The 24,639-nt window shown below is 38.0% G+C and overlaps 3 protein-coding genes across 6 annotated transcripts; 1 reads left to right on the top strand and 2 right to left on the bottom strand.

The window, feature by feature from the left end:
- Positions 1–1,596: 1,596 nt before the first annotated feature.
- LOC125229886 lies at positions 1,597–11,908 on the bottom strand. Its single transcript, XM_048134822.1, has 12 exons — positions 11,636–11,908; positions 11,087–11,190; positions 9,773–9,944; positions 9,016–9,228; positions 8,436–8,672; positions 7,510–7,695; positions 6,775–7,293; positions 6,594–6,689; positions 4,453–4,593; positions 3,249–3,521; positions 3,051–3,105; positions 1,597–1,752 (listed from the first exon to the last, which is right to left on the bottom strand). Exons 1-12 carry the CDS (start codon positions 11,819–11,821, stop codon positions 1,697–1,699), a joined length of 2,238 nt encoding a protein of 745 aa, XP_047990779.1. The 5' UTR covers positions 11,822–11,908; the 3' UTR covers positions 1,597–1,696.
- Positions 11,909–13,213: 1,305 nt separating this feature from the next.
- Positions 13,214–24,392, top strand: LOC125229775 (probable methylthioribulose-1-phosphate dehydratase). 3 transcript variants are annotated; one of them, XM_048134714.1, is made up of 7 exons: positions 13,216–13,371; positions 13,852–13,946; positions 15,462–15,575; positions 22,353–22,503; positions 23,126–23,328; positions 23,743–23,845; positions 23,876–24,392. In XM_048134714.1, exons 1-6 carry the CDS (start codon positions 13,354–13,356, stop codon positions 23,843–23,845), a joined length of 684 nt encoding a protein of 227 aa, XP_047990671.1. In that variant the 5' UTR covers positions 13,216–13,353; the 3' UTR covers positions 23,876–24,392. The 3 variants fall into 3 exon arrangements, with proteins under 3 accessions (XP_047990672.1, XP_047990671.1, XP_047990670.1); XM_048134713.1 differs by having other exon boundaries at positions 23,743–24,392; XM_048134715.1 differs by lacking the exon at positions 15,462–15,575 and having other exon boundaries at positions 13,214–13,371; positions 23,743–24,392.
- On the bottom strand, positions 15,613–19,648 carry LOC125229774 (facilitated trehalose transporter Tret1-like). Of its 2 annotated transcripts, XM_048134711.1 has the most exons (3): positions 19,471–19,648; positions 18,768–18,913; positions 15,613–17,564 (listed from the first exon to the last, which is right to left on the bottom strand). In XM_048134711.1, exons 1-3 carry the CDS (start codon positions 19,553–19,555, stop codon positions 16,425–16,427), a joined length of 1,371 nt encoding a protein of 456 aa, XP_047990668.1. In that variant the 5' UTR covers positions 19,556–19,648; the 3' UTR covers positions 15,613–16,424. The 2 variants fall into 2 exon arrangements, with proteins under 2 accessions (XP_047990668.1, XP_047990669.1); XM_048134712.1 differs by lacking the exons at positions 18,768–18,913; positions 19,471–19,648 and adding an exon at positions 17,843–17,940 and having other exon boundaries at positions 15,613–17,572.
- Positions 24,393–24,639: the final 247 nt, after the last annotated feature.

Here is a 24,639-nt window from a genome sequence, read left to right as displayed (position 1 = left end):
AAATATATTTCATATTTTATAAGCATGTAGGTAGACAATAGACATGTTGCAGGCAAAAATCAAAGTATCTTGGTGGCAAGTACCTATCCGTCATCCCTTTTACACTTTCTGCTCAATCAGTTTGAATACTTTCTGAAGTTTTGTCGACCAGCACTAGTATTTTACCTTTAGAAGACATTTTTAACCAGCCATATTGGTTTTTAATTTCCCTAGCTTGATTTAAATGTACGGTGAGTTCTTTTGCCGTTGTTTTCTGAATAGGTAAGCGACCAAGCCATGTGGTCAACAAATTACCAACAAATAATTCATCTGTTTTTTTCTCGAAAATTACCAAGTATCGTCCCGGAGTAATTTTATTTAGGCTGACAAAAAGCTCAGCTACAAAATGGCTCTGATCTAGTATGTTCATTCTTATATTTGCATCTAATTTTAAGCCACACTCTAAATTCCTACCCAAATCTTTTTGTTTGGGTGATTCCTTAACAAGGTCTTCTGAAAAATTTAGTAATTTTTCATATAAACTTTCAAACAGAGTACGATTTATGTGAGTTGAATATATATCTTTCTTTAGAAACTTGAATGGAACGTCGATCAATAACTTCACACTTCCTGAATCGGACTTTCTCAATAAAGCATTATGGTAATTTGGGTCTTCGTCGAAATCTATGACATATGTTCCTGATATTGTTCTACACAAGTTAGTGGGGCATTCATTTATGTCACCTAGGAAATCTTTAACTATTTCTTTTTGAAATTTTTCAAATTCCTTCTCCAAAACAAATTCAAAGTTTCCAGACGGAGTCACCCGGAGGAAAGTATTATTAGAATATTTTGTGTCCTTACTTTTTATTATTACATTGAATAGTTTTTCTCGTGGTTTTAATGTCCCGAAAGTATGTTTTGGGGAAACATTGACGTCTTTTAATACCACCTTCATTAAACCTGTGGAATCTCTCTTTAAGAGTGCATTAGAATATTTATAATCTCGATTAATGATCAGCTTAAGACTTGAACTAGTTTTGAATAATGATACGGGATATTCTGTGATGGGGCTTGCAATTTCACCACACTCAGACAATCTTCTAACGTCCAAGTTCATGTGTCCAGAAGAAGTTCTTACCAATTCTGCGTTGAAATCTGCTGACATTCCATTTTGGCCCATAACTGTTACTGGTAGAATGATATTGTCATGATCAAACATTTTCTTAAATTCTGCTTCAGATGGCAATATGATTTCTTCTTGGAATTCCCGTCTTCTCTTCATTTTTCTGCCTGTAACTGTATTTAAGTATTTTGCAAGTAAGATTCAATGGAATTGCATAAAAATAAAAAAACGTGGGAGTACAATAAAAACAATTTAATATAATCGTAATACTTGCTGACAATAAACGTATTTTTAAATTTATTAATAAGGAATTAACAATCTACATTTTACATGTGCAACAAAAAGATAAAACGAATCTAGGTACTTTTTTATTTTGAAACATCCCGATGAGTAAAAACTTGTCACAATATTGAAGATTTAAATATGTTTGTATGTACAAAATTTTTACAATAAGAAGCATTCTTACAATAAGAAATTTAATATAACAAAATTATTCTTAACGAAACTTATTTAATATCTTTTTTTACTGTGGCTTGTGAATTTGCTGAAAATAGATGCAGAGCGTGTACAAATTACTATTACCTCAGGCTTTTACCTCATGGGACGATACACTGCTTCGATCATTTCATTACGAAGATGGTGGAGACCTAAAATAACCAAAAATCTTTCACAACATGTTACAAATAAAATTTATTTGTACTCCCACGTATTTTATCTCTAAATTATAAGTACCTACGTAACGGTAACTTTCAGCTGCTTTATTGTTATTGTGGAGATCAATAGAAACTACAAATAATGCACACACATATATGATCATTTGTTATTACTTATCCAACCGCTTTGCGAAGCTTACATTGGAAACTTGATAGGTAATTGAGGGTAAGGTGACAATAGTTATTTGTTTTACAAGGGGGCAAAGTAGTTGTTTAACCGCACGTGCCAATATTGATAACCGAGCAAGCGAAAGATTCCAATACTGAAAGGTTCAAAAAGTGGAATCTTGAGCGTTGCGAGGGTATCAAGGCACGAAGGTTAAACAAACTTTGCCGCCGAGTGAAACACAAAATTTTTCACCACACCAACACGAACAAAATACTGACTACGAAACATAAAACTAAATCAAATCCATCAATTTATTCAACATTTATGATTCAAAATCATCATTTATAGGTAAAATCTAGCAGCCAGATTAAGACATCGAGTTAAAATTTGTATGAAATTACTTTGCCCCCTTATGGATAAAATGCAATTTTGCTATCTGTTTTCGAATAGCAAAGAAAGCCTTTACCAATTGGTGTGGTGAAAAATATTTTTCACCACACCAACTGATGAAGATCAATTTTGCTATTCGAAAACGGATAGCAAAATTGCATTTTATCTTTATCTAAGAGTGCAAAGTAATTTCATACAAATTTAACTTGATGTTTTAGCTGACTGGTAGAATATAGTTATAAATGACGATTTTCAATCATAAATATCGAAAACATTGATGGAATTTATTCAATGTGATGTTTTCCAGTTAGTATTTTGTTCGTGTTGGTGTGGTGAAATTTTTTGTGTTTCACTCGGTGGCAAAGTTTGTTTAACCTTCGTACCTTGAAACCCTCGCAACGCTCAAGATTCCACTTTTTGGAATCTTTCACTTGCTCGGGTATTAATATTGGCACGTGCGGTTAAACAACGACTTTGTCCCCTTGTAAAAACGATTTAAAAAAATGTGATATAACATGTAGGTACACGAGAAGTCAGTTAAAATGTTTTGTTTATAGTGGTGCTGTTTGTGACTTTGTCAAGTAGGTATAAGTAATAAGAAACTATTGAGTTTTAAAAATTCGAGATGCGAGCTTTATGGTGTTCGTAATTTCTATTGTAATCCGTTTTACATATTTTGACAAGAATACCGTTACAATCAACTATTGCATCCCGATTTTGAGTGAGTACTTACGTTCACGACACTGGCAGGTATTAAACTCATCCACTGTATTGCAATCGCATGGCATCTGTAAATTAATCGATATAATATTTCATTTTCCTATTCAGTTTGTTCGAAACATCGAAGAAACTGAATAGGAAACCAACAGGTAGTTTTGGAAAATTTCGAAGAAATTTTTTTAGAATCAAAAGCTATTGAAATGTAACTAACCATATCTATATAAGATATATCAGAGGGAGCTTGAAGTATGGGAGCTTTGCTCATGTGTCCTTTGGTTCTCACTGGATTATCGATGCCTTCGCTACCCAGCGTACACTGGGCTGCTCTCATGTTACTATTAAACGTGCACTTGTCGGCGCAACAAGGCGTGGGTTTGTGAGACTTTGCGACTGCTTTGGCTACTGTTAGGTCGGACTTAGGAGGATCGGCACATAAGGGACCACACGGAGTGTTATCCTTGTAAGGGCATATTGATAGCTGGCCCTGGAAAAAAGATTATGTTATCAAATCAATATCATTGTCATTATGATGGTAGAACATTTTAGAGCACTATTACCACGACTGTCGCACAACAGACTTAAAGATGAATTTATTAATAATGAGTATGTATATTTGTAGGTATGTACTGCAGTGGCGTGGCGTAAAAAATTTCGTTGATAAAGCCGGAGGGGTTTTCGGGATCTGTTTAGTATGAACTTCTACCACAGAAATTAATTTAGATAGAGAAACAAATTCATATAATATTTGTATAGGGGCCGAGCGTGTCAAATTTTGTACTGAAGTTGATTCTTGCCTGTAATTTTAAATATGTCTCAGGCTCTTGATTGTTCATAATTTTTGTGTTGTTGCAATTGAATATCACGTAACGAGGCATTTTTTATGTTTTGGTTGACTTCAACTTACAAAAATTGACGCCCGAAAGCTGCAAGCTGCGAGTAAAGACGGACAACTCAGTGGATTTCACTGAGTTCATTTGACACGCTAAGTAGATACGTTTGCTTGATCTATGGTATATATGACATCTGTGACTTCTACAGATACTGGAGAATTTTAGGGAACCCGTAGGGAATCGAGTTGTATCGACGCCCCGCCACTAATGTACAGTCAACCAATTGGAACCCTAGGCCACTGTAGAACTATGACATAGTGACGTTATAAATCAGGTTGTAAGAAATCTCTTACTGCTTGTCATTTTGACATGGTTGTAGAGTGGCCCGGTTCCAATAATAATTTACTAATTTACGTTCATTGAATAAGTAATTTGCTACTGAATTTGTTTTAATAACCGTCAAATTGCCTGTGACGGGTATGGGACAAGATGTTTTAGGAGTTATTCTGGTAGGATTGGTGGAAAAGAAAGTGCTTAAAATAAAAATTCGTGAAGGAAGTCTCAGTTGTGGTAATTAAAACTTACAATATCTTTTTTATCTTCTTCGAGTTGCCCACAAGGTTCTGGATCAGAAGGAGGCTTGGGAGCCTTTTTCTGGCATATACAATTCTTGGGTCCCTTCGGGCAATTGCATTCGTAAGGACCACCCCACCGAGCACAGGGTTCCTAAGAAAAAAAAACATAAACAAGCAAGCAAAAATATGAAACTCCTGATATCTGCAATTTCATTTTCTACCTACTTTCTGATATCAGTTTCATTTTCCAGGGGATCACAGTTTTAACCTAACCTGCTTACGAAGCAGTTTCATTTTGTAGGGGGTCGCAGTTCTAACGTAACCTTACCTACTTTCCAAGCAGTTTCATTTTGTGGGGGGTATCAGTTTTAACCTAACCTAACCTATTTTCTGTTAGCAGTTTCATCTTCTAATTTAATCTAACCTAATCTATTTTTCTGGTAGCTAATTTGGATGACAAATGATGTTATGGTATGTGATAATTACGGATTTCGATGATTATGACAAATTACGTTATGGAAATTGACTTTATGGGAAACGAAGTTTCTAGCACATGATTAATATAGTAAACAATAAGTTTGACATAAGATGTTATATGAGAAACAACATTATGGTTATTGAATAGGATGGCAAATAAAATGATAGCAAATGAAATTCTGGCAAATGGTGGATTAAGAGCCCAGAGCCGCGAGACCTTCCTCATTTTCTCAAGGATGAAACTTTGGTATAATGTAGAGTTTGTATCGGCGTTTAATGTCTGCATATTACCTAGTTCGGCCAGTCGGCCATTTTTATATATGTAATATAAAAAGTCTGTAAGGACTCGATAATCATCATTTCCTAACAATTTCCGCCGGCCGTAACTTTTACCAGACGCTTCAAGTCTTTCTTACTTACCTACTGAAATCTTCTCGAGCCAGAGGCGTAGGGTTAGAGACGGCGTAGCTTTATTTGACGTTCATATGCGCATTGTAATATGCCTACTTGGAAATAAATATTTCATTCCATTTCATTCCATTTCATTTCATTACCCTAATTTCTCAATCTACGGCCGGCGCAAATGGTTAGGAAATGATGATTATCATTTCCTAACAGTATTTTCTAACACGTGTATAAAAACCAGCCTTGAGAATTTAAGTTAGTGTTTTTTAGAAAAAAACTTTATAACAAAAAATGCCCGACGGGCCGAACTAGGTAATTTGCAGACATTAAACGTCGATACGAACTCTACATTATGTCATTCGAGGATCCAGGGGAGGGGGGTGTCATGTGAGATACCCCCCCCCCCTCCGTGGAGCCTAGGTTGGCCATACAACTATACAAATTGACCACGTGACCCCCCCCCCTGGATACGAAGCTAGGATAGATCCGCCCTTGCCTTGAGTTGCACGCGTCCATAGGTTACGGTGGCCGCTTTCCACTAGGCGTACCGTATGCCTATTTGGCACCGACGTGGTATAAAAAAAAACGGCCAAGAGTGTGTCGGGCCACGCTCAGTGTAGGGTTCCGTAGTTTTCCGTATTTTTTTCAAAAACTACTGAACCTATAAAGTTCAAAACAATTTTCCTAGAAATTTTTTATAAAGTTCTACATTTGTGATTTTTTTCATATTTTTTAAAGATACGGTTCAAAAGTTAGAGGGGGGGGGACGCACTTTTTTTTCCTTTAGGAGCGATTATTTCCGAAAATATTAATATTATAAAAAAACGATCTTAGTAAACCCTTATTCATTTTTAAATACCTATCCAACAATATATCACACGTTGGGGTTGGAATGAAAAAAAATATCAGCCCCCACTTTACATGTAGGGGGGTACCCTAATAAAACATTTTTTTCCATTTTTTATTTTTGCACTTTGTTGGCGTGATTGATATACATATTGGTACCAAGTTTCAGCTTTCTAGTGCTTACGGTTACTGAGATTATCCGCGGACGGACGGACGGACGGACGGACGGACGGACGGACGGACGGACGGACAGACAGACATGGCGAAACTATAAGGGTTCCTAGTTGACTACGGAACCCTAAAAAGAACTAGGTATTATTTATACCATTTTGATACCGAGCCCATTAGGGATTACCTTGTTAAAACACCTCGTCATAATTAAAGGACTAATCTAGGCGTAGGCGCAAGTGAATTACAATATACCTTTCTTGAATCAGTTCCTTTATCAGCTTTTTCTGCTTTTTCACTTTTAACCATACATAAACACTTCATCAGCTCCTTGTAGGTGTCAGGGTCCATCTATAAAAACATATTCATTCACAGTTATGATGTACAATTGTACATAAATTATGTTAAACAAAAATACTGTAAATAAGTTTCTCACTTCACATCGCGTTTTAACAGCACCGCCAATTATAGTTAGATTCAGATTAGTTTTCACTGTTGCTAAAATGAAGTCCTGTAATTTTTTCCGAGTTGGGCTATCCAACTTTCCATTAGTGCTACTTTTCAAACATTGTAAAACTTGGGCTGCGACAACTTTACCGGCTCTGCTGTTAATTTGCCTTTCTAATACTGTATGCATATTCTCAAATACATTGTTCATAAACTGTGTCTTGATATGCACACAGATACATGGTTTTTCCGGTCCAGCGCATGTGTTACCACTGTATGCACATGCATCCATTTGTTCTTTGCACCTAGGGCATTCAGTACAGAATTTTCTTAAATTATCTGTATCACATGATACACTGCATTTGGTACATTTCAATTTGAACTTTTTAATTTCACATTCACACTTTGCGATTTCTTTTTTCAGAGACTGTTCCTTGTTTTTGCATTTTTCGCCACATGAGTCGCATGTTGTTTGAAGTAAATCTATTTCTTCCGCAAGGGCTTTTGCCTGCAAACATTAAGCGAAAAATATGTACCTAATATTCACAGGTACAGGACCAGTCCGGACATTTCTGCAGACCAGGTCAAAATGAAGCTAAAGGCAGTACCACAAATTATCGATATATTAAAAGAAGTTTACGACATATAAATATCAGATCAGTGAACCTACAAAACATTACTCAGTATAGAATTTTTACAACTTTACATATTTTTAGATACAGACCTCTGCTCGTAGATCTTCATTCTCGAGCTTCTTTTTCAATAAAACTCTGCAAATATGAGCTAATTCTTCTCTTGCTTCTTTAACACATTCATCGCCTTTTTGAATTTTCTCTTTTTTTATTCCTTCTTCACGGTCTTTGATACTTTGTAACTTTTTAGACGCCTCGGACATCTTCTTCATGCAATCCTAAAAGCAAGCCATAAGAATTTCTCACAATTTTTAAATAAGTAGCCTCATTCTCAAAAAGAACCTAAAAACTTCCTTTAGTACCGTTTCGTAACTAAAAATTGGTAACCAGCTTCGAAACGGGAAAAAAATTCCAATTCGTAACTGGCTTCAAATTGGGACTTTCCCATTACCGATTTGTAACCACGTTTGGTAACCGGCTTCGAAACGGGAAAAAGAATCCCGTGTTACAAAATGGTTACAAAATGAGACTAAATCATTACCGATTCGTAACCATGGTTGGTAACCAGCTTGCAAACGGTAAAAAATATCCCGTATTGTACCTGGTTACAAAATGGGATTTATTTTGCCGTCATGAACACATAATTTATTCAAATAATGCTGCCATTAAGTAATTTTTTAGGGTTCGGTTTCGGGGGTTTTTAGGTTAGTCAACTAAGTTGACAAGGAACCCTTATAGTTTCGCTCTGTCGTCCGTCTATCCGTATGTACACAGTCCTAGCTTCGATTTGGTAGAAACTCCGATCAATGACTCGGGCCCAATACGTAACCGGCTACAAACCGGGAATCTTGATTCCTATTTTGTAGCCAGTTACAAAACTTGTTACCAAACGGTACTACTCTGGCCCCATACGTAACCGGCTAAAAAATGGGAATCAAGATTCCCAGTTTGTAGCTGGTTACGAAATTTTGGCTACCAAACGGTACTAAACCAAAAACTTAACAGTTAACACACTTACGTCATGACACTTTCTTTTAGCCGCAAGAGCTTGAGATGTGCTCATTATCTCACTTGTGTTGCTCGAAATTCTTTTTTCTAAATCGGCTGATTCCGCTTGTATAGTTTTAAGGTCATTTGTTTTCTTCCTGCATACTTCTCTCATTTCTTGTATACATTTATCTACTGTTGTCATTTGATCTTCAAGATTTTTTTTATTTTTCCTCCACTTACTTGCACTCACTTCGATGTCGGTTAACTGGTGGTCAGTGAACATAAAATTGATTTTCAATTGAATATTTATTATTTTAAAGTTGGCTTTTAAATGAGGAGTGTCTTTTCAAAAGGACTTATTTCTATAAGTCAACACAGGTTATTTATATCTGTCTTCTTGTTGTTTTATAGAAATAAGTCCTTTTGAAAAGACACTCCTCAAATGTTTTTTCTACGTGATCCGCAAGAGTGGCAAAAACCAATACAGATCCGACCTAAGCTTTTAGCCTTAAAGTTATACAAATATACATTGAATACATATAGTTTTTTCTTGTGACATAATACAATTAATATAATTACCTATATATTATATTGTGTTATTAGATTACCTCTTTTAGAAGGTCCTCCTGTCTTCTCTTTGACTCGTCCAGCTTCTTTTTATATTCGTCTTCCATACTCTTCCAAATTGTATCAGCCTCTTTCAATAAGTCTATTTCGTCTTGCTCTCTTTGTTCTAACTGAGCGATTTGCACTTTTAATTGTTCTTGAAGAGACAAAAGCTCCTTTGCTTTCTCGTAGCATGCTTTTTCCGTTGAAGCAGCCTAAACAAGGTGATTTACATCTTACAAATTTACAATAATCATGTTCGGTTGAATTACTTGTACCTCACCATCATCATTATCTGTACCTACGAAGTGAACATTTTGATTCGGTTTTTTTTATGACTAATAGGTAGTTTACCTACAGTAATTTTCCTGATTTATATAAAATCTTTGCCATCGAGCATCTATATCTGTATTTATAATAACAATGCATTGACCGGTAGTAGAAATAAAACCCTAGGCGGAATTGCAATCGTCTGTTTCACCAGCAAGGCATAGCAAAAGCTTGCCAACATAATGGTTGATACATGAAAAGCTTTAAGGGGACAAGGCGATTTTCGTTAGAGCCTTCTCTTGCAAATGAATATTTTTTCATTGATGAGTCTTCTGACTATGATTAGGTAAAGGAAAAAGTTCCGTTTGTCATTGTCAGTTGCCGATAAAATCGATTTCATATAGAAGCTATTACGGAAATAGTACGTTTTGGTTAAATATGGCACATTTTTCTAGATAAACATAGATATAAGGTATGTAGATACTTTACCCGTTTCATGTTTTCAAGTGCGTGCGAAAGAGGTGACGCAGATTCCTTGCCGCCACAACAACCCGAACGAGAAGGTGGTTCCACTTGGACCTTAGGTCGTCTGTCGCAACACGAATTGCCTGACAGTTTTGATTCAGGATCGACGGTTTTGGCACAGCCGCCTTTACCACACCTATGTGGAAATTTGGAAAAGAATTTTCTTCGAGTAAGCAAGCTTGTTTGCATTTGCATAGTCTTAACTACTTAAATAGAAGAATATTTACGAAGAATGAAGAGATATTATAAAAGATGTAAATTTAGCTACCTAATATCTCAAACCACACCTCGGACACTGGCAATCAAATATATGAAAGAGGCCCGTTCCTAGCACACAGTCTAAGGGACCATCCACACTCATAAGACGCATGTCTCGGGGCGCGCAACGGACGTCTCCGCCACGCCGCCTGAATGTAAGTGGCGCGCGCCGCGCCGCCTGGGAGCGCGTCTTACGTCCTTCCTATACAAAATAGGAGTTTGTAGGAGGTAGGGCATAGCGAATGATATTCCGCTTTGTGTGGTAGAGCACAGCACAGCGGATATCGTCTCGCTCGAATCTAGAGCAGAGCCCAACTGGGGAGTACCTCCGCCTTACAGAAGACCGCAGCCAAATAGCACTAGACCCTACTCATAGTGTTGTGTTCCTGCCGGTGAGTAAGGCTGCCAGAGCTCAACGAGGGTGCGGTGTGCTGATGACGGGAGGACTTATGGAACTAACTTGTTCCGTCTATTGTCCTTTGAATCGTCGGCAACCCGAACCCTCCTTGGAACTTGTGCACTCCTTTTTGCTGCGTACCTACTTAACGCAGCAAAAGGGAATGTACAAGTTTCTAATAGGGTGGCAACGCACATGTGACACTATTTGAGTTGCAGGCGTCCATAGGTTACGGTGACTGCTTTACATCAGGCGGGCCGTATGCTTGTTTGCCACCGACGTAGTATTAAAAAAAATGTACTGAGGAGACGTTTTTTGAATTACATTCAGGCGGCGTGGCGGAGACGTCCGTTGCGCGCCCCGAGACACGCGACGCCTAAGTGGAGACGCTGCCTAAGCTCGTGTAGATGAACGCGTACTATGCTAGTATGTGTGAAATATGACAGGTCGACTGTACGCATTTTTGACAGGCGGCGGTAACTGTGAGGTAACCGAGAGGGGGTGGGCGGCACTTTCAGCGGGGAGCGGGAGTGCCCATACTGTACGATAGTACTCTTTATTATACTGTGCTCTAACTATTGTTTTAAACTGATTTTATTTTAACATTTAATCAGAAAACTTACCCTGTCCTTGGACTGGATTTACCCGTTTGATAGCAAGGGATTTGTGATCCAAATATGCCACTATTTCTTGGTGGACTTACAGACGGCCTTTGATGAAGTGCATTCTAAAAAGAACGTCACAAACGTGTTAAATGGCACTCAACTACGTAATTATTACATGTTTTAAAATCTGGCAAAAAAAGTAGAAATTAAAAGTGGCACAGTGGCAACATCGTAGTGTCATCCCGTTATTTTATACGTATTAGGCATATTGCTGTGAATAAGACAACACTGGTGCCACTTTTTCTTTCAATGTAACCTTTTTTGCCCGACTACATTAGATCACTGGTGATCTGATAACGTTTGATGTTGACTACAGCCACTACAGACAGACGGCCTGCTGCGGACCCCATCCGACGTTGTCTCCCTGATACACTGTCGTACGTATTTACGAGTGCGACAGAGAGGCAACACGTCTAACGCGATTCGCTGCGGGCTAGCCGGTAGGTACCTATACATATAGATATTATAGAAACTTCAGGGGTTTAAAACAGACTTATGTTAGGTTACCTGCAAATCACAGTCAGGATCTTCTTTCAGAATGTTCCAGAACTTGCACATGAGTTTGAAGCCATATTCTTCTTTGGATTCAGCTTCGCTAGACTCGTTGGATTGGTTCATGGGCGAGCTCAGGTCTTTGACTAGTGCGTCCATTGCCTGGTAGCGGCGCTCGAAACACTCTGGGACTTGGCGCATGGCTGCCTAAAACCACACCTCGGATAATGGCGATGAAATAAATATGAAAGAGGGGCATTCCTACGCATAGTTTAAGCTCGTGTAGGGAGGAACGCGTACCATGCTGTACTTATGAGTGAGATATGTCAGGTCAACTGGTCGCGTTTTTGACAGGCGGTAACTGCTAGTACTCTTTATTATACTGTGCTGAAACCTTCACTATGTAAGTATGTACAATTGCCATCAGATACCTCACTCCCAACACCTTGACAACAGAGGTGCGTTCAAATGTGAGAGCCTTGGCAGTTCCGATATATCTAATGGCGACTGTACGTCTTGGTATTTATAGTAAGATATATTATGTAGAAGTTGTAGAACCATGAGAGATAAATATTGTTTCCCCTTTCTCCATGTCCCTTTTATCAATCTAGTAGAAAGTGCCAATCGTAAAGATAACTTAAGACTTCTTCCTCCGCACCTACATACCTGCCTGGCTGCCTATACCTATTTACCGAGAGATTCTAATAGAATCGATATTTGCTTCAGTACTTTGGAAGTCTTTCATTTTCACCACTTTATCACCTTATATCGTTTGCTGTTGATATAATCATAATTATGCTCATATGCAAGTTTACCTATTACCTACCTATTTGTAAATTTGCAAAACAAAATTAGTATTCGTTTTTCGATTAGACGAAAACTTTTAATGAATATTCTTAGATACCTATATTATGTAAGCTGAAATAAATACGCAATAAAACTTACGTGCAACTAAAAACCTGTACCGAAGTCAGTGTACAAATATATATTTTTATGTTTTTTAATTAGTAGTCATGATCTTTAAACACTGGAAATTTAAACTTTAGTTAAAACATGTTGCAAATTACACCAATTGTCAGTTAAGTTTGATAATGATTAAAGTAAAGTTTTTAGAATAATTCTTAGTCGCCAGTGTTTAAGAACAGAACGAAGAATAATAGAGCAAACTATAGTCTGTCAAAACAATTTTATCAGTAGAGAAAAGCGCAAATAATAAAACAAAATCTGTCGTGCGCTAACCCGTTGTTCACTGGGCAAACCTGCTAACAAAAAGAGCCATTTCAATAAACTTAGGCACAATTAATAGCCCCACACAAAATTTGAATTTTGAGCCTTTTTCTAGAGACAAGTCTTAAGCTGAGTTTAGACCAGCAAGTTATTGCTGCAAGTTTTGAGACGCAACTATCGGTAACAGTGAGTGGCAAATATCTACATCTCTTTCTTGCATATACTTCTGTCTCAAAACTTGCAGCAAAAACTTGCTCGTCTAAACTCAGCTTTATGATTAGATTTTTTTGTAATTAATGGTTTTCGAACGTATCTGCTTCTGACATTTGTATTTGATATTTGACATTGACGTTTCAACTGATAAATAAAGTAACCTATTGTCGCGTTGTAATTTTATTGTTATTATTTTTTTATTTAATTTTTACTCAGACTGTTCGTAATGTTTAGTCTACATTGTTAAATAATAGATAAGATAACGTTTAGTCTGCCTCAGTAGCTGGATAACAATGTCAGCGTACGGACCAGTAAGATTATTTTATTACTTACTAGAAATTTCGAGCATTTAGATAACTGATAAGACGTAGATTTTCTCCCACAATGTTATAGATTTCTTGACTACAGAACATCTATATTTTTGAACTTGAGGTTCTTCGCTGAACGCCGCATTTTGCAAATTGCAGGCATGTTTTTCTTAAATTGGCAAACTTATTATATTATTTACACTTTAATATCTACCGCAGTTATTTTGTCATAACACAGTGACAACGAATTATGAATAAAAAAAAAGAAAACCAAAATTTCAATAATAAGAACTCACAACTGTTAGCCTTCTAATTATAAGAAACGATCTTCTTTGAAGTATTTTGTATAAGAAACAATCTTCTTTGAAGTATAATAATAGATTGTGATACAACCATAGAGCAATATGAAACGGATAAGTTGTAACTGCAGTGTTTCTCTTGTTATTGTTATGGAATTTAATGGTTTAATTTAATATTTTATAGGAGCACCCTCGTAACCTCATTCCAGAGCTGTGCAATCAGTTCTATCATTTAGGATGGGTGACGGGAACTGGTGGTGGCATCTCAATAAAAGATGGGTAAGTTCACTTTTGTATTATTCCTTGCTTTTAAAGGCCCACTACACAAAGATTCCCTATTTTGCATTGAAAATTTGTTCTACAAGCACAGAATATATAATAGTACAAGTACAGAAGGCCCACTACTTTGATGTTCGCGACATGCCGGCTTTTTAAATGCCTACAAAATTCTAACAAAGAAATGAGCCGCACGTGCGCGGCGTTCGGCGATAGGGTTGCCTATGGATTAAAACAAATTAATACTCAATAAAATGTTATACTATTATATTCAGGTCTTGGGTACTTTCTAGGTATATATATAGTATTTATATATTTTTGTTTAAGTTCCATCATCACAAGCCTTATTGAACCTTTCCGGGGGACTTAATCAATAGTAGATATGTGTAAAAATGTCCTATGGTATTTATTTTATTCAAGATATTTATTTAAGTAAACATTATTAGCCATTCCACACGAGGACAACGCATATGAACCTTAAAAAAAATTCGCGACGTAAAGTAACAATAGAAAATGCGAACGTGCGTTCCGCGAGAACGCGCGCAACCCCTGATTAGGCCGCGAACTCGCGGCCGCCAGCATGTACTTGTAGCGCGGCGATAGAATCACGGAGTGAGCCGCCCCTGCTACAAGTAAATTAGGATTCATTGTGTTTCTTTCAAAAGGAATATTTTTACTACTTATTTTGATCAAAAAGTTTTTTTTTTATAAAATTATATAATGCATCTAACTACCTACATTTAAAATCATAATATATATGTATTATATAAGATAAGATTTTCATTTTTAAAACAGCAATTAAATAAAAATCTTTGACATTGAAAATTCACATTAATTTTTAGCTATGAAATGATAGACACCTTCTTTTAATCCATCAAAATATGATGCATATTCAATGTGATGTATATATGCATCACATATTTGATGGCCCGTGGCTTGATATGTAGCTATTCACAATCACATTTATTGCTTAATTATTTATTACTATTTAATAAACAATTAAATAATTTAATGATTTACTATTTATTATTTAAAGATTAAGATGACATGGCGGAAAAGTGTAAAAAAACAGGATGATGGTGATTTTTGTCTCTTTCTAACCACCCCCACTTCCCTAAAATTTAAGGCGAGTGAAGCCGCAGGCAAACGCTAGTATTTATATAAATAAGGTTTGGCCTATTTAGATTCTAACACTGATTTAGTATAAAAATCGATTTTAAATATTTTTTTTATTATTTTTCCCAGTCAGAAAACCATTGTCTATCAATATTCATATCTCATTAAAAAAAAATTCATGCATTTAAGGGTTAAGTCATCTTTATCCCTTTCTTACAAAGACACAATCTAAATTACAGATAAATTGTAACAATTTTTAGATCATTTATGCTAGTAGCACATTTACTGTCTCTTTTGTTATAATAACTGTTCCATATTTATTTTATTCTATTCATCCACAAATCACAGGTACAAAAAGTTTATTTTAACTCTCAATTGAAGTTCCTGTTCTATCGGTTCCAGGGAAAAGATCTACATAGCACCTTCTGGGGTACAGAAAGAGAGGATGAAGTCAGATGACCTGTTTGTGCAGACTATCAATGACGAAGATCTTGAACTTCCACCGCCAGAGAAACAGTAAGCAAACGTTTAGTCATGTATTTAATATTTAAAAGGGCTGTCCTCTAAAACACATTTATTCAAGAGTTTATGGTACTAATCATGCCTGGTGGGGCAACAGTGGTCTACAGCCGTGTTCCTGGATCGGAGTGGGGTCCTGGGGCGAGTGTCGGAACACCCCAGGGGGTTTAGTCCGTGGGAGTCGGACATACACACTTGGCTCTCCTGGGCCGATGGGATCCATAATGGATTCCTCCTGGGTAAACAAAAAAATAAAAAATGGTGCTAATCATGCTTGGAGCTTGGCAAGAAGTGTGTTTTAAAATAAATCATGCAATAATTTTTGAATATTTAATAACAATGCGGGTTCACACAGAGCAAGGCATGTTACGAGGCAATCACCTGGTGCAGCTTTAGGCAATGAACACATTTTCTTTGGTCTAGAGACCTGCCTTGGGCAAGGCACATCTATATTGGATGTGTCACGTGTCTTGTTCTATTGAGGCAACACATTTATCATGTCTGTGAAAAATTTTGCTGTGGTTTTCTTATCAGAATAGTTTTTTTTAGTTCTTATCTACATATGTTTTGTGGCTTGTGCTGTATGATTTGTTACTTCATCAATGTGAACGGGCGTGATTTCTGGAGATAATATTATACCCTATTATCTTATTTAAAATACAAAATCATTTTTATATAATTACATCTTAAAACCTAAGGAATAAAGAGGTAGGTTTTCAGTTTCACCAACAAGCAACAACAACAACATTTCTGTCAAGTTTCATGAAAGATTTGTTTAAAAATCTATAGTGCTCCTCTGGCATGCATAACAATATATAGCTTTGATAGTCTTATTTAAGCTGAAAATTAGACGCATTGTCTGTCTACTTCGTCAAATTCATTCAACGGCTTAGTTTCTTTAGTGTCAACTTCTGGGTCCACCAGCGGAGCTCCCCTGAAGTGTTCCTCGATCTGCTGCAGCGTGCGGCCGCGCGTCTCGGGCAGCAGCGCCGCCGCGGCCGCCAGGCACAGCGCCGCCGCGCCCGAGTACACGCCGAACGCCACGTCCACGCCCGCCCCAGACGTCAGATCCAAAAACGTCTTCAACACTATAAACGCAGTAGCGTACACTGAAAACAAACTGATACTCTCGCAATAACTTCGGAACTGTAGCGGGAACACCTCGCCGGCTATGACGGAGCCCAACGGCAGCACCCCGATGTATACAGACATCGTGTGAGCGCTGAGGAGAGCGCCCGGTATCCACATCGAATCGAACGGCAGCCAATCTTTGTTCTTCGCGAAGATGTACACCGCTAGCGCCAGTTGAGTTCCAGTTGTGAACGAGCCGCTACTTAGTAGCAGTGTTCTTCTTCGAACCTTATGGGTTACGTAAACGGACACGCAGCTGAAGACAATAGATTGGACGTCTAACGCCAGCAACCAAGCCGGAGCATAGTCCTCGGTGCCCATCAGAGCTTTTAAAATAAGCATAGGATACACCACTATTAAGATGGTATTAGTGAAATTAGTCATGCTATACACTGCGCTCATAAGAACAATGGGTTTATAACACTCCTTCCTCTTTGCGAAATCGAGTATCTCCTTCAACATATTCCGCCCTTTAGTGATTTCATCCAATCGCTTGCTAGCTAGTATCATTTTCTCTAACTCGGGCATTTCCTCATCGCTTCGCAGCCAGATAAAATTCTCCCTGCACTTATCGTATTGTCGATTCACCGCGAGCCAGCTCGGTGTTTCGGGGGAGTAAACCGTGACGAGGAGAGCGATGAAAGAGAAGGACATAGAGACGAGTGCGGTCATGCGATAGGTGATGAGAGAGCCGAGGAAGTGCACCAGAAGGACGCCGGCGGTCTGCGCGAGCGAGACGCCGGTGAGGAAGGCGCCGCGGTGGTGCGGGCTGCAGTACTCGCTCACCAGCACGGAGCGGAGCGGCATCATCATGCCCCCGGCGGCACCCTGAAGTATCCTGCCAACGATCATCATCTGAAAGAATACGACGACCGTTCTGGCTCAGTTGGTAGTGACCCTGCCTGCTAAGCCGCGGTCCTGGGTTCAAATCCCGGTAAGGGCATTTATTTGTGTGATGAGCACAGATATTTGTTCCTGAGTCATGGATGTTTTCTGTGTATATAAATATGTATTTATCTATTTAAGTATGTATATCGTCGCTCAGCACTCATAGTACAAGCTATGCTTAGTTTGAGGCTAAGTTGATCTGTGTAAGGTGTCCCCAATATTTATTTATATTTATTTATTTAAAAATAACAAACATTTTATAGTTGAAAGGCTATTCGCCGATGTATGTATAATGAGCGGTGATTAAATTAGCCCTTGTTTCTCGTAGATAACCAACTTTGATAACTGGTTTTGCATGAGGAAAAATAATTCATCTTAGCTAACTGGGTTATGAAATAGGTTTTTTTTTTCTTCGTAGAAAACTGCAAAAAATAATTTTTTTTTCTTATTTGTTTACCCGGTTATGAAATTAGATTTTTTTTTCCTCTTAGAAAACCATTTTTTTTTTGCAGTTTTCTATGAAGAATTTTTCAAACTTGGTTATCTACGAGGAACAAGGGTAAATGAGGTATATTTGTTTGAAAACGCACCACGAATACCTCTAGCAAGTTGCATGAGCAGATCAACTGGCCTAACTCATAGATAAGGGGCGGTGGGCGGAGTAAGATTTTTTTTTCGACCAAGTCACAGACCCGAAAAGCACTAAAAAATTGGAAAAGGGTATTTTGATGCCTTAAAGATGTCCACCTGTAGTGTGAAATGGTGTGGAAAGGTAACAAGAAGATTTATAAAGACATAGGTTCATTTACGGTGTAGAGGGACATGTCCCTTTTCATCTGATGTCGATCACAGCGCGTGACTGGTGACTCGTATTATAATTTTACCTCAACGGTGTGTTGATGTCGATGTGATATTATTATAATTACCTCAACGTTGTTCGCAAGATATAACGTCAGGAATAGAACGTAGAATAGAACGGTGAATGATATAGAACATCAGAACAAGCCTGTTTAAGATGCGTATATCATCGTGGCCGTTTCGCAAAATATTAGGTGTTAGTACTTAATAGTCTAGTAAAGATTAGAGCAAGAACGCGCTGGTCCAATTTATGAGTAAACTATCTTGTAAATTAAGAAACGGTAGCTTAACAGTGTCTCGTCATCGTATTACCTCAAAGCTGTTAGCAAGAATGACGATGGCCCAACTGAGTAGTGTGACCGCTATGGTGACGAAGTGCGCCGGCCGCCGGCCCGCGCGCGCCATCAGTATTGGCACGAGACAATTGCCCAGGAAGGACGGCAGCATCTCCACAGACGCTGAAAACGTAAACAGATTGTGCCTATAATATTTTATTTTATTTTATCGTTGTCAGAATACCCACAACACAAGCCCTTGAGCTTACCGTGGGACTCAGTAAGAAGTTATAATGCCTATTCTTTTGAATGTCATATTGATTTGCGCGGTAGGCGAGAGCACAGCGGATCTAAATTCGATAATATGTGTGTACCTAAATTGTATGATCCAAGTTGGTCGAAATAAAGTGATTTAATTTAATTTAAATTGGAATACACAACGTGTCTGAACGCTGAACTCTATTTGTGTGTCCTTAGACTAAGAAAAGCTTGTTTTCCGCCAACGCGGTTTATAAACACCAAAAAAATGTAATATACATAAGTTAGGCTTACTGTGAAAGTAAGCGCTATGCTTTGTGGATCAATGAACATAGGCGGATATCAAACTTATCCACGTAGCGCATCTCTGATGGAAAGGCACCCTTAAACTCTATTTATCTTATACGGCGTTATAGTAATATGTACAAGAGAGATCATTAGCGCTCTGCAGATTTGACCCAAAGCACTACAGGGTTACTGACCTATCCATGATACCTGATCATCCGTGAGGGTGAAGGCAGCTCCGAGTTGTTGCAGCTGTGGCAGTAGGACTCCGGGGAAACCCATGGTACATCCGCAAGCGCTGACGACACTGCACCACACCGATGCGGTCGCGAAACACTGACCACAAAATAGGTTTTCATCACACCCGCACTTTAAATGTGCTATTACACGCAGGCGGAGCGTGAGTTATAGAAAAATCGTTCTCCCAAGGGAATAATGAAATTTCTTGTACCGTACTTAACGTTTTTTATATCTATTTACATATTTTTTACATTGAGAATGTGATGAAAAACATTGTGTGTAACTCGAGGAGTATGAATATTACTAACTCGAGTCTTTCAATCGCTCCGGCAAGCCGTCGCGATTTAACTTACTCTCGTTAGTAATATTCAACTTCTTCCCATTGTTGCACAATGTACTATTAAGTATGCTCCATTTCAAATACGAAGGCCCGATTGTACAGTCGACTACAAAGAGATGTATACACTTTTTCACCTTATTGCATTGTAATAAGGTGAAAAAATGGATACATCTCTTTTTAGTCGACTGTACTTGAAGCTTAACAAATAGCTGGCTTATAATAGTTATAAAGTTTGCCTTTTGTTATCTAATACACTAATACTTAAGGAGAACTTCATACTACATAAACCATGTAGGTACCTACCTAAGGTCCGTTTCGTTTTTCGTTAAATATTAATATTTTTCTTTCGTGTTTGATGGAGTCTGCATAAAGGTATGACAGGAGTTAGCTTTAATAATAATTGGTTTAATGATTGAGTCTAATACTTACTTGTTTTGTAAATGGCGTAATTTTATTATATTTTTCACCCATTCCCACGACCGTTTCCTGACTTTTACATTGAAATTGAATTGAAAATCCGCAATGTAACTAATCCTGCTTTCTCAATGAATTGTTTTTGAGTAAAATATATTCTTACGCGCAATTGTACAAACATTTTAAGGTGAAGTGTACACCATAGTTCGAACTGTATGTTACATATGAGATGACTACATTCAGTAAGCATGGGAAAAAAGAATTCGAATGACGAATAAAACTTTTGACTGATTAGTCTGATTACCCCTTATTCGATTAAATTATGCAACAAACATTTACAATTCCATTAATAAAGAAACATGTGAATATTTCCTGTGGGAACAAATGGGAACACACCTTATTTATTAAGGTATACTTATTTCCATTCTCCGCCCCACGACTCTTCCGTATTTACTGTATATATGCATATATCCCGTGGGAACAAAGGGGAACTCATGTTTTAAGGTAGGTAATAGGATTCCTAAGCTTGATCGTGATTGCCGATATTCATCGGGTGGGGACTGGAGACACATAGGAACACATCGAATATACGAGTATTCCCATCGCGCATATTTGTTCGCGAATAAATCTGTCATTCAAGAATAAAAAAAATCGTAAATTATTTTTCACCACACCAAATGGGCAATTCCACCAATGACAAAATACATAAGACAGATAACAAAATTGCATTTTATCCACAGGGGTGCAAAATAAAATCATACAAATTTTAACTCGATGTCTTAAGCTAGCTGGTAGATTTTACCTATTAACTATGATTTTGAATCATAAATATTGAATAAATTGATGGATTTGATTTAGTTTGATGTTTTGTAGTCAGAACATACATATTTTGTTCGTGTTGGTGTGGTGAAAAATTTTGTGTTTCACTCGGTGGCAAAGTTTGTTTAACCTTCGTGCCTTAAAACCCTTGCAACGACGCTCAAAATTCCACTTTTTACCACTCGCTACGCTTCAATACTAGAATCTTTCGCTTGCTCGTGTATCAATTTTGGCACGTGCGGTTAAACAACAATTTTGCCCTCTTGTAAAACAAATAACTATTTTCGAATAATCGTCTAGATAAAATATTAAGTGTTTTGCATTTGCTATTTCAAAACTATAAATAAGCTGTCTCTCATTTTTAACCCCCCAATGATACAGTAGAAAAAATGCTTGGTTATTATTGCTTACCAATAATAAAAGAAACAGTGTTTGCATGCTGATTTACCTATGTAATATGTCTATACATATGTATAGGTATTAGCACACCTATCATCACCACATAGGTGTAATATCACACCATAAAAATATTGGAAATAAGTATATTCTTTATTAGCAGTAACTGTTGTATTAGGTAGTTGAAACTTAACCGACCAAGGTTATAAAAGTACCTAACCTTCAGAAACGCATTTGTTCAAGCTTATTATATTAGTTTAAACATTTACGCAATGGTTAAATAGGAATCTTTTTGTCGTCAAAAACAAATAACTGACACTTGGCATTATTGACAGCGATGATAATTGTTATTATAAACTTCTATTTTATTCGAGTCGTCTTGAATCGTCCCATTCATTTTTGGTCAAGATATACATAAGTATTAAACATGTAAAATCGGGTCACTCCATGGTCACTCATGTAAAATTGTCGAAGATCGCTCGACATGTTTCGCGCCGTAATGAGGAGCATTTACATAGAGCGCGCGCGGTCGCGGCAGCTAGCTGCGGCCCGCAGTCTGCGTCGGGATACCATCGGTATCGCGCGCGCTCAATGAAAATGCTCCTCGTTACGGAGCTAAACATGTCAAGCGGTCTTCGATAATTTTACGTGAGAGCCGATTTTACACATTTAATATTATTATTAATATGTCAGTGTCTCACGGTAGTTTTGTTATTAAAATATACTTAAGTCAGATATTGTAAAATTTGTCTTCCAAGCCTGTAGTTCTCATCCACTGGACTCCCTGGAGAGCTTCTAATAAAGCTCTCATATGTCACATAAAGTTTATAACTTAAATGAAGAGACTTAAAAACGCTATTATCTTTCCAGACTGAAGAAGAGTCAATGCACGCCGCTCTTCATGCTGGCGTATAAAGAGCGCGGCGCCGGCGCCGTCATACACACACACTCTCCCCACGCCGTGCGGTGCACACTACTCTACGACAAGGAGTTTACCATCACGCATCAGGAAATGATCAAGGTAATTATATCACTATGTTTAACCAATCTTTAGGTCCATACTCAAGAAGAGGCAATGCACGCCTCTGTTAATGCTGGCGTATAAAGAGCTCGGCGCGGCGCCGTCATATACACACATCACACACACATTCGCCGACGTCGTTCGGTGCACACTACTCTACGACACAAGCGCGGATCCAGCTTCGTGCCCAGGGGGGGGTCACGTGGTAAAGGCCCGGGGCCCCAGGGGGGGTCACGTGGTCTATTTGTATGGCCAACTTAGGCTCCAGGTCATGACCCCCATGACCCCCCCCCCTGGATCCGCGCATGCTACGACAAGGAGTATACCATCACACATCAAGATTAGTTGTCAAAGCGGACCCTCAGGCTCCCATGAGCCGTGGCAAATGCCGGGATAACGCTAGGAGGATGATGATGATACATCAGGAAATGATCAAGGTATTTAGTTCAGTATGTTCAATCAAGTTTTAATGGCTAAATGTGATCCACTTTATACGTTCCCCTTTTTATGCTGGAGTATACCATACATTTAGCTTAAATTATCAAGCCAATCGACAACTAATTAAATTATGAGCTGCACACCAATTTGAAAAATACATAACACCGATTTACTCTAATTTCAGGGAATCAAAGACGCTAAACTCGGACGTTTCCTGCGCTACGACGAGAATCTAGTCGTCCCGATCATCGAGAACACGCCCTTCGAGCGCGACTTGGCCGGCAGTCTCGGCGAAGCTCTCAGGCAATACCCTGGGACAAGTGCTGTGTTAGTTCGGAGGCATGGGGTCTATGTGTGGGGGGATACTTGGCAACAGGCCAAGACTATGTGAGTATATGCCTAAGTTTGTAAGAATGGTTGATTTTCGCTAAGTACATTTTAACTTTTAAGGCTCACAGTCCCCGATGTCACAGCCATGGCAGTGACAGTAACGATGGCAGTGGCCGATGTCACAGTTTCGTTTTCTTTCAATCCCTTATTTGCCAAGAGTGGCACTGAAGCTTTAGTAGTTTCATGTGCTCTGCCTACCCCTTTATAGGATACAGGCGTGATTGTATGTATGTATGTACATTTTAAGGCTGATGAAGACTGACTGTAAAGCAATGTATGCACGTCTCAGTTGGCATGCACTCCGCAAACTTTACAAGTTGCAGTTACTTGGTAATCCATCTGTATCGATCGATCCCAAAGAAGAAGAAATCAGCCACACGTTTCCTAACTTCACTGTGTTTCTTACTTCAGGACGGAGTGCTACGACTACCTGTTCGAAATGGCGGTAGAGATGAAAAAACTGGGCCTCGATCCTGCGTTCAACCCTGAAGCCCAGAACAAACCGGTGAACTGAGGCAACTTGTGATTGGCTACTGTAGGTATCGTTAACAGGGGTGAATAGGGACGAAACTTAAAATGTAAAAAATACTCAAAGAATTACTTCATTCGAATGAGAATAACAGTAGATTTTGTATCATACGTGTAATTTGTGATACAAAAACAATTGTAAGTATATCAAGTCAGTTATGATGCCAAAGAATTTATTGTAATGACGCCAAGCACGAGCAATTTGGTTGTTGATCCGCTTTTACATCAATCAATCAAGTCAATTAACTAAATTCATCGTGGATAGTGGTTAGGTAAGGGTAGGCAGGTACAAAATAAGAAGGCTTAAGGCTAAGCGTAAGGTTGCCACCGTATCAAACGGAAATAATTTCCAATCTGCCTTGGCATTCAAAATGCTACTTCGGTTTTAACACACTTAAAGATCCATGTCTACAAGCTACTTCTAACTTTTAATAAGTACAAAAAAATATGTATGTAAGTATTGTATTGTTTAAATAAAGTTTATAATCAAATAATCGCAAGACTCCACTAATAAATCTATTTTTATTACTAAATTGTCTTTTATTCGTGATTGATGAAAGTTGCTAATGTTGCTAAAAAGCAAAGAATTATACTATTGAATCCTGAGCGCAGTTAGGGATTCTAACGTTCAAGGTGGAAATTATTACGTTCCAAAATATTATTTTCAAAAACCGTTTCAAAAAAAAAAAAATAGTACTAAAACATAAAGGTACCTACACTTTCTTAACTATTTCTTAACCGCGTATATATTTTCATACATGTTCTGGGTGCGACGCAACA

This window comes from Leguminivora glycinivorella, chromosome 9 (assembly GCF_023078275.1).
Source record: "Leguminivora glycinivorella isolate SPB_JAAS2020 chromosome 9, LegGlyc_1.1, whole genome shotgun sequence".
In the NCBI taxonomy this organism is placed as follows: domain Eukaryota; kingdom Metazoa; phylum Arthropoda; class Insecta; order Lepidoptera; family Tortricidae; genus Leguminivora; species Leguminivora glycinivorella.
Note: the sequence above shows the minus strand (reverse complement) of the source record. Positions and strands in the feature narration are given on the sequence as shown.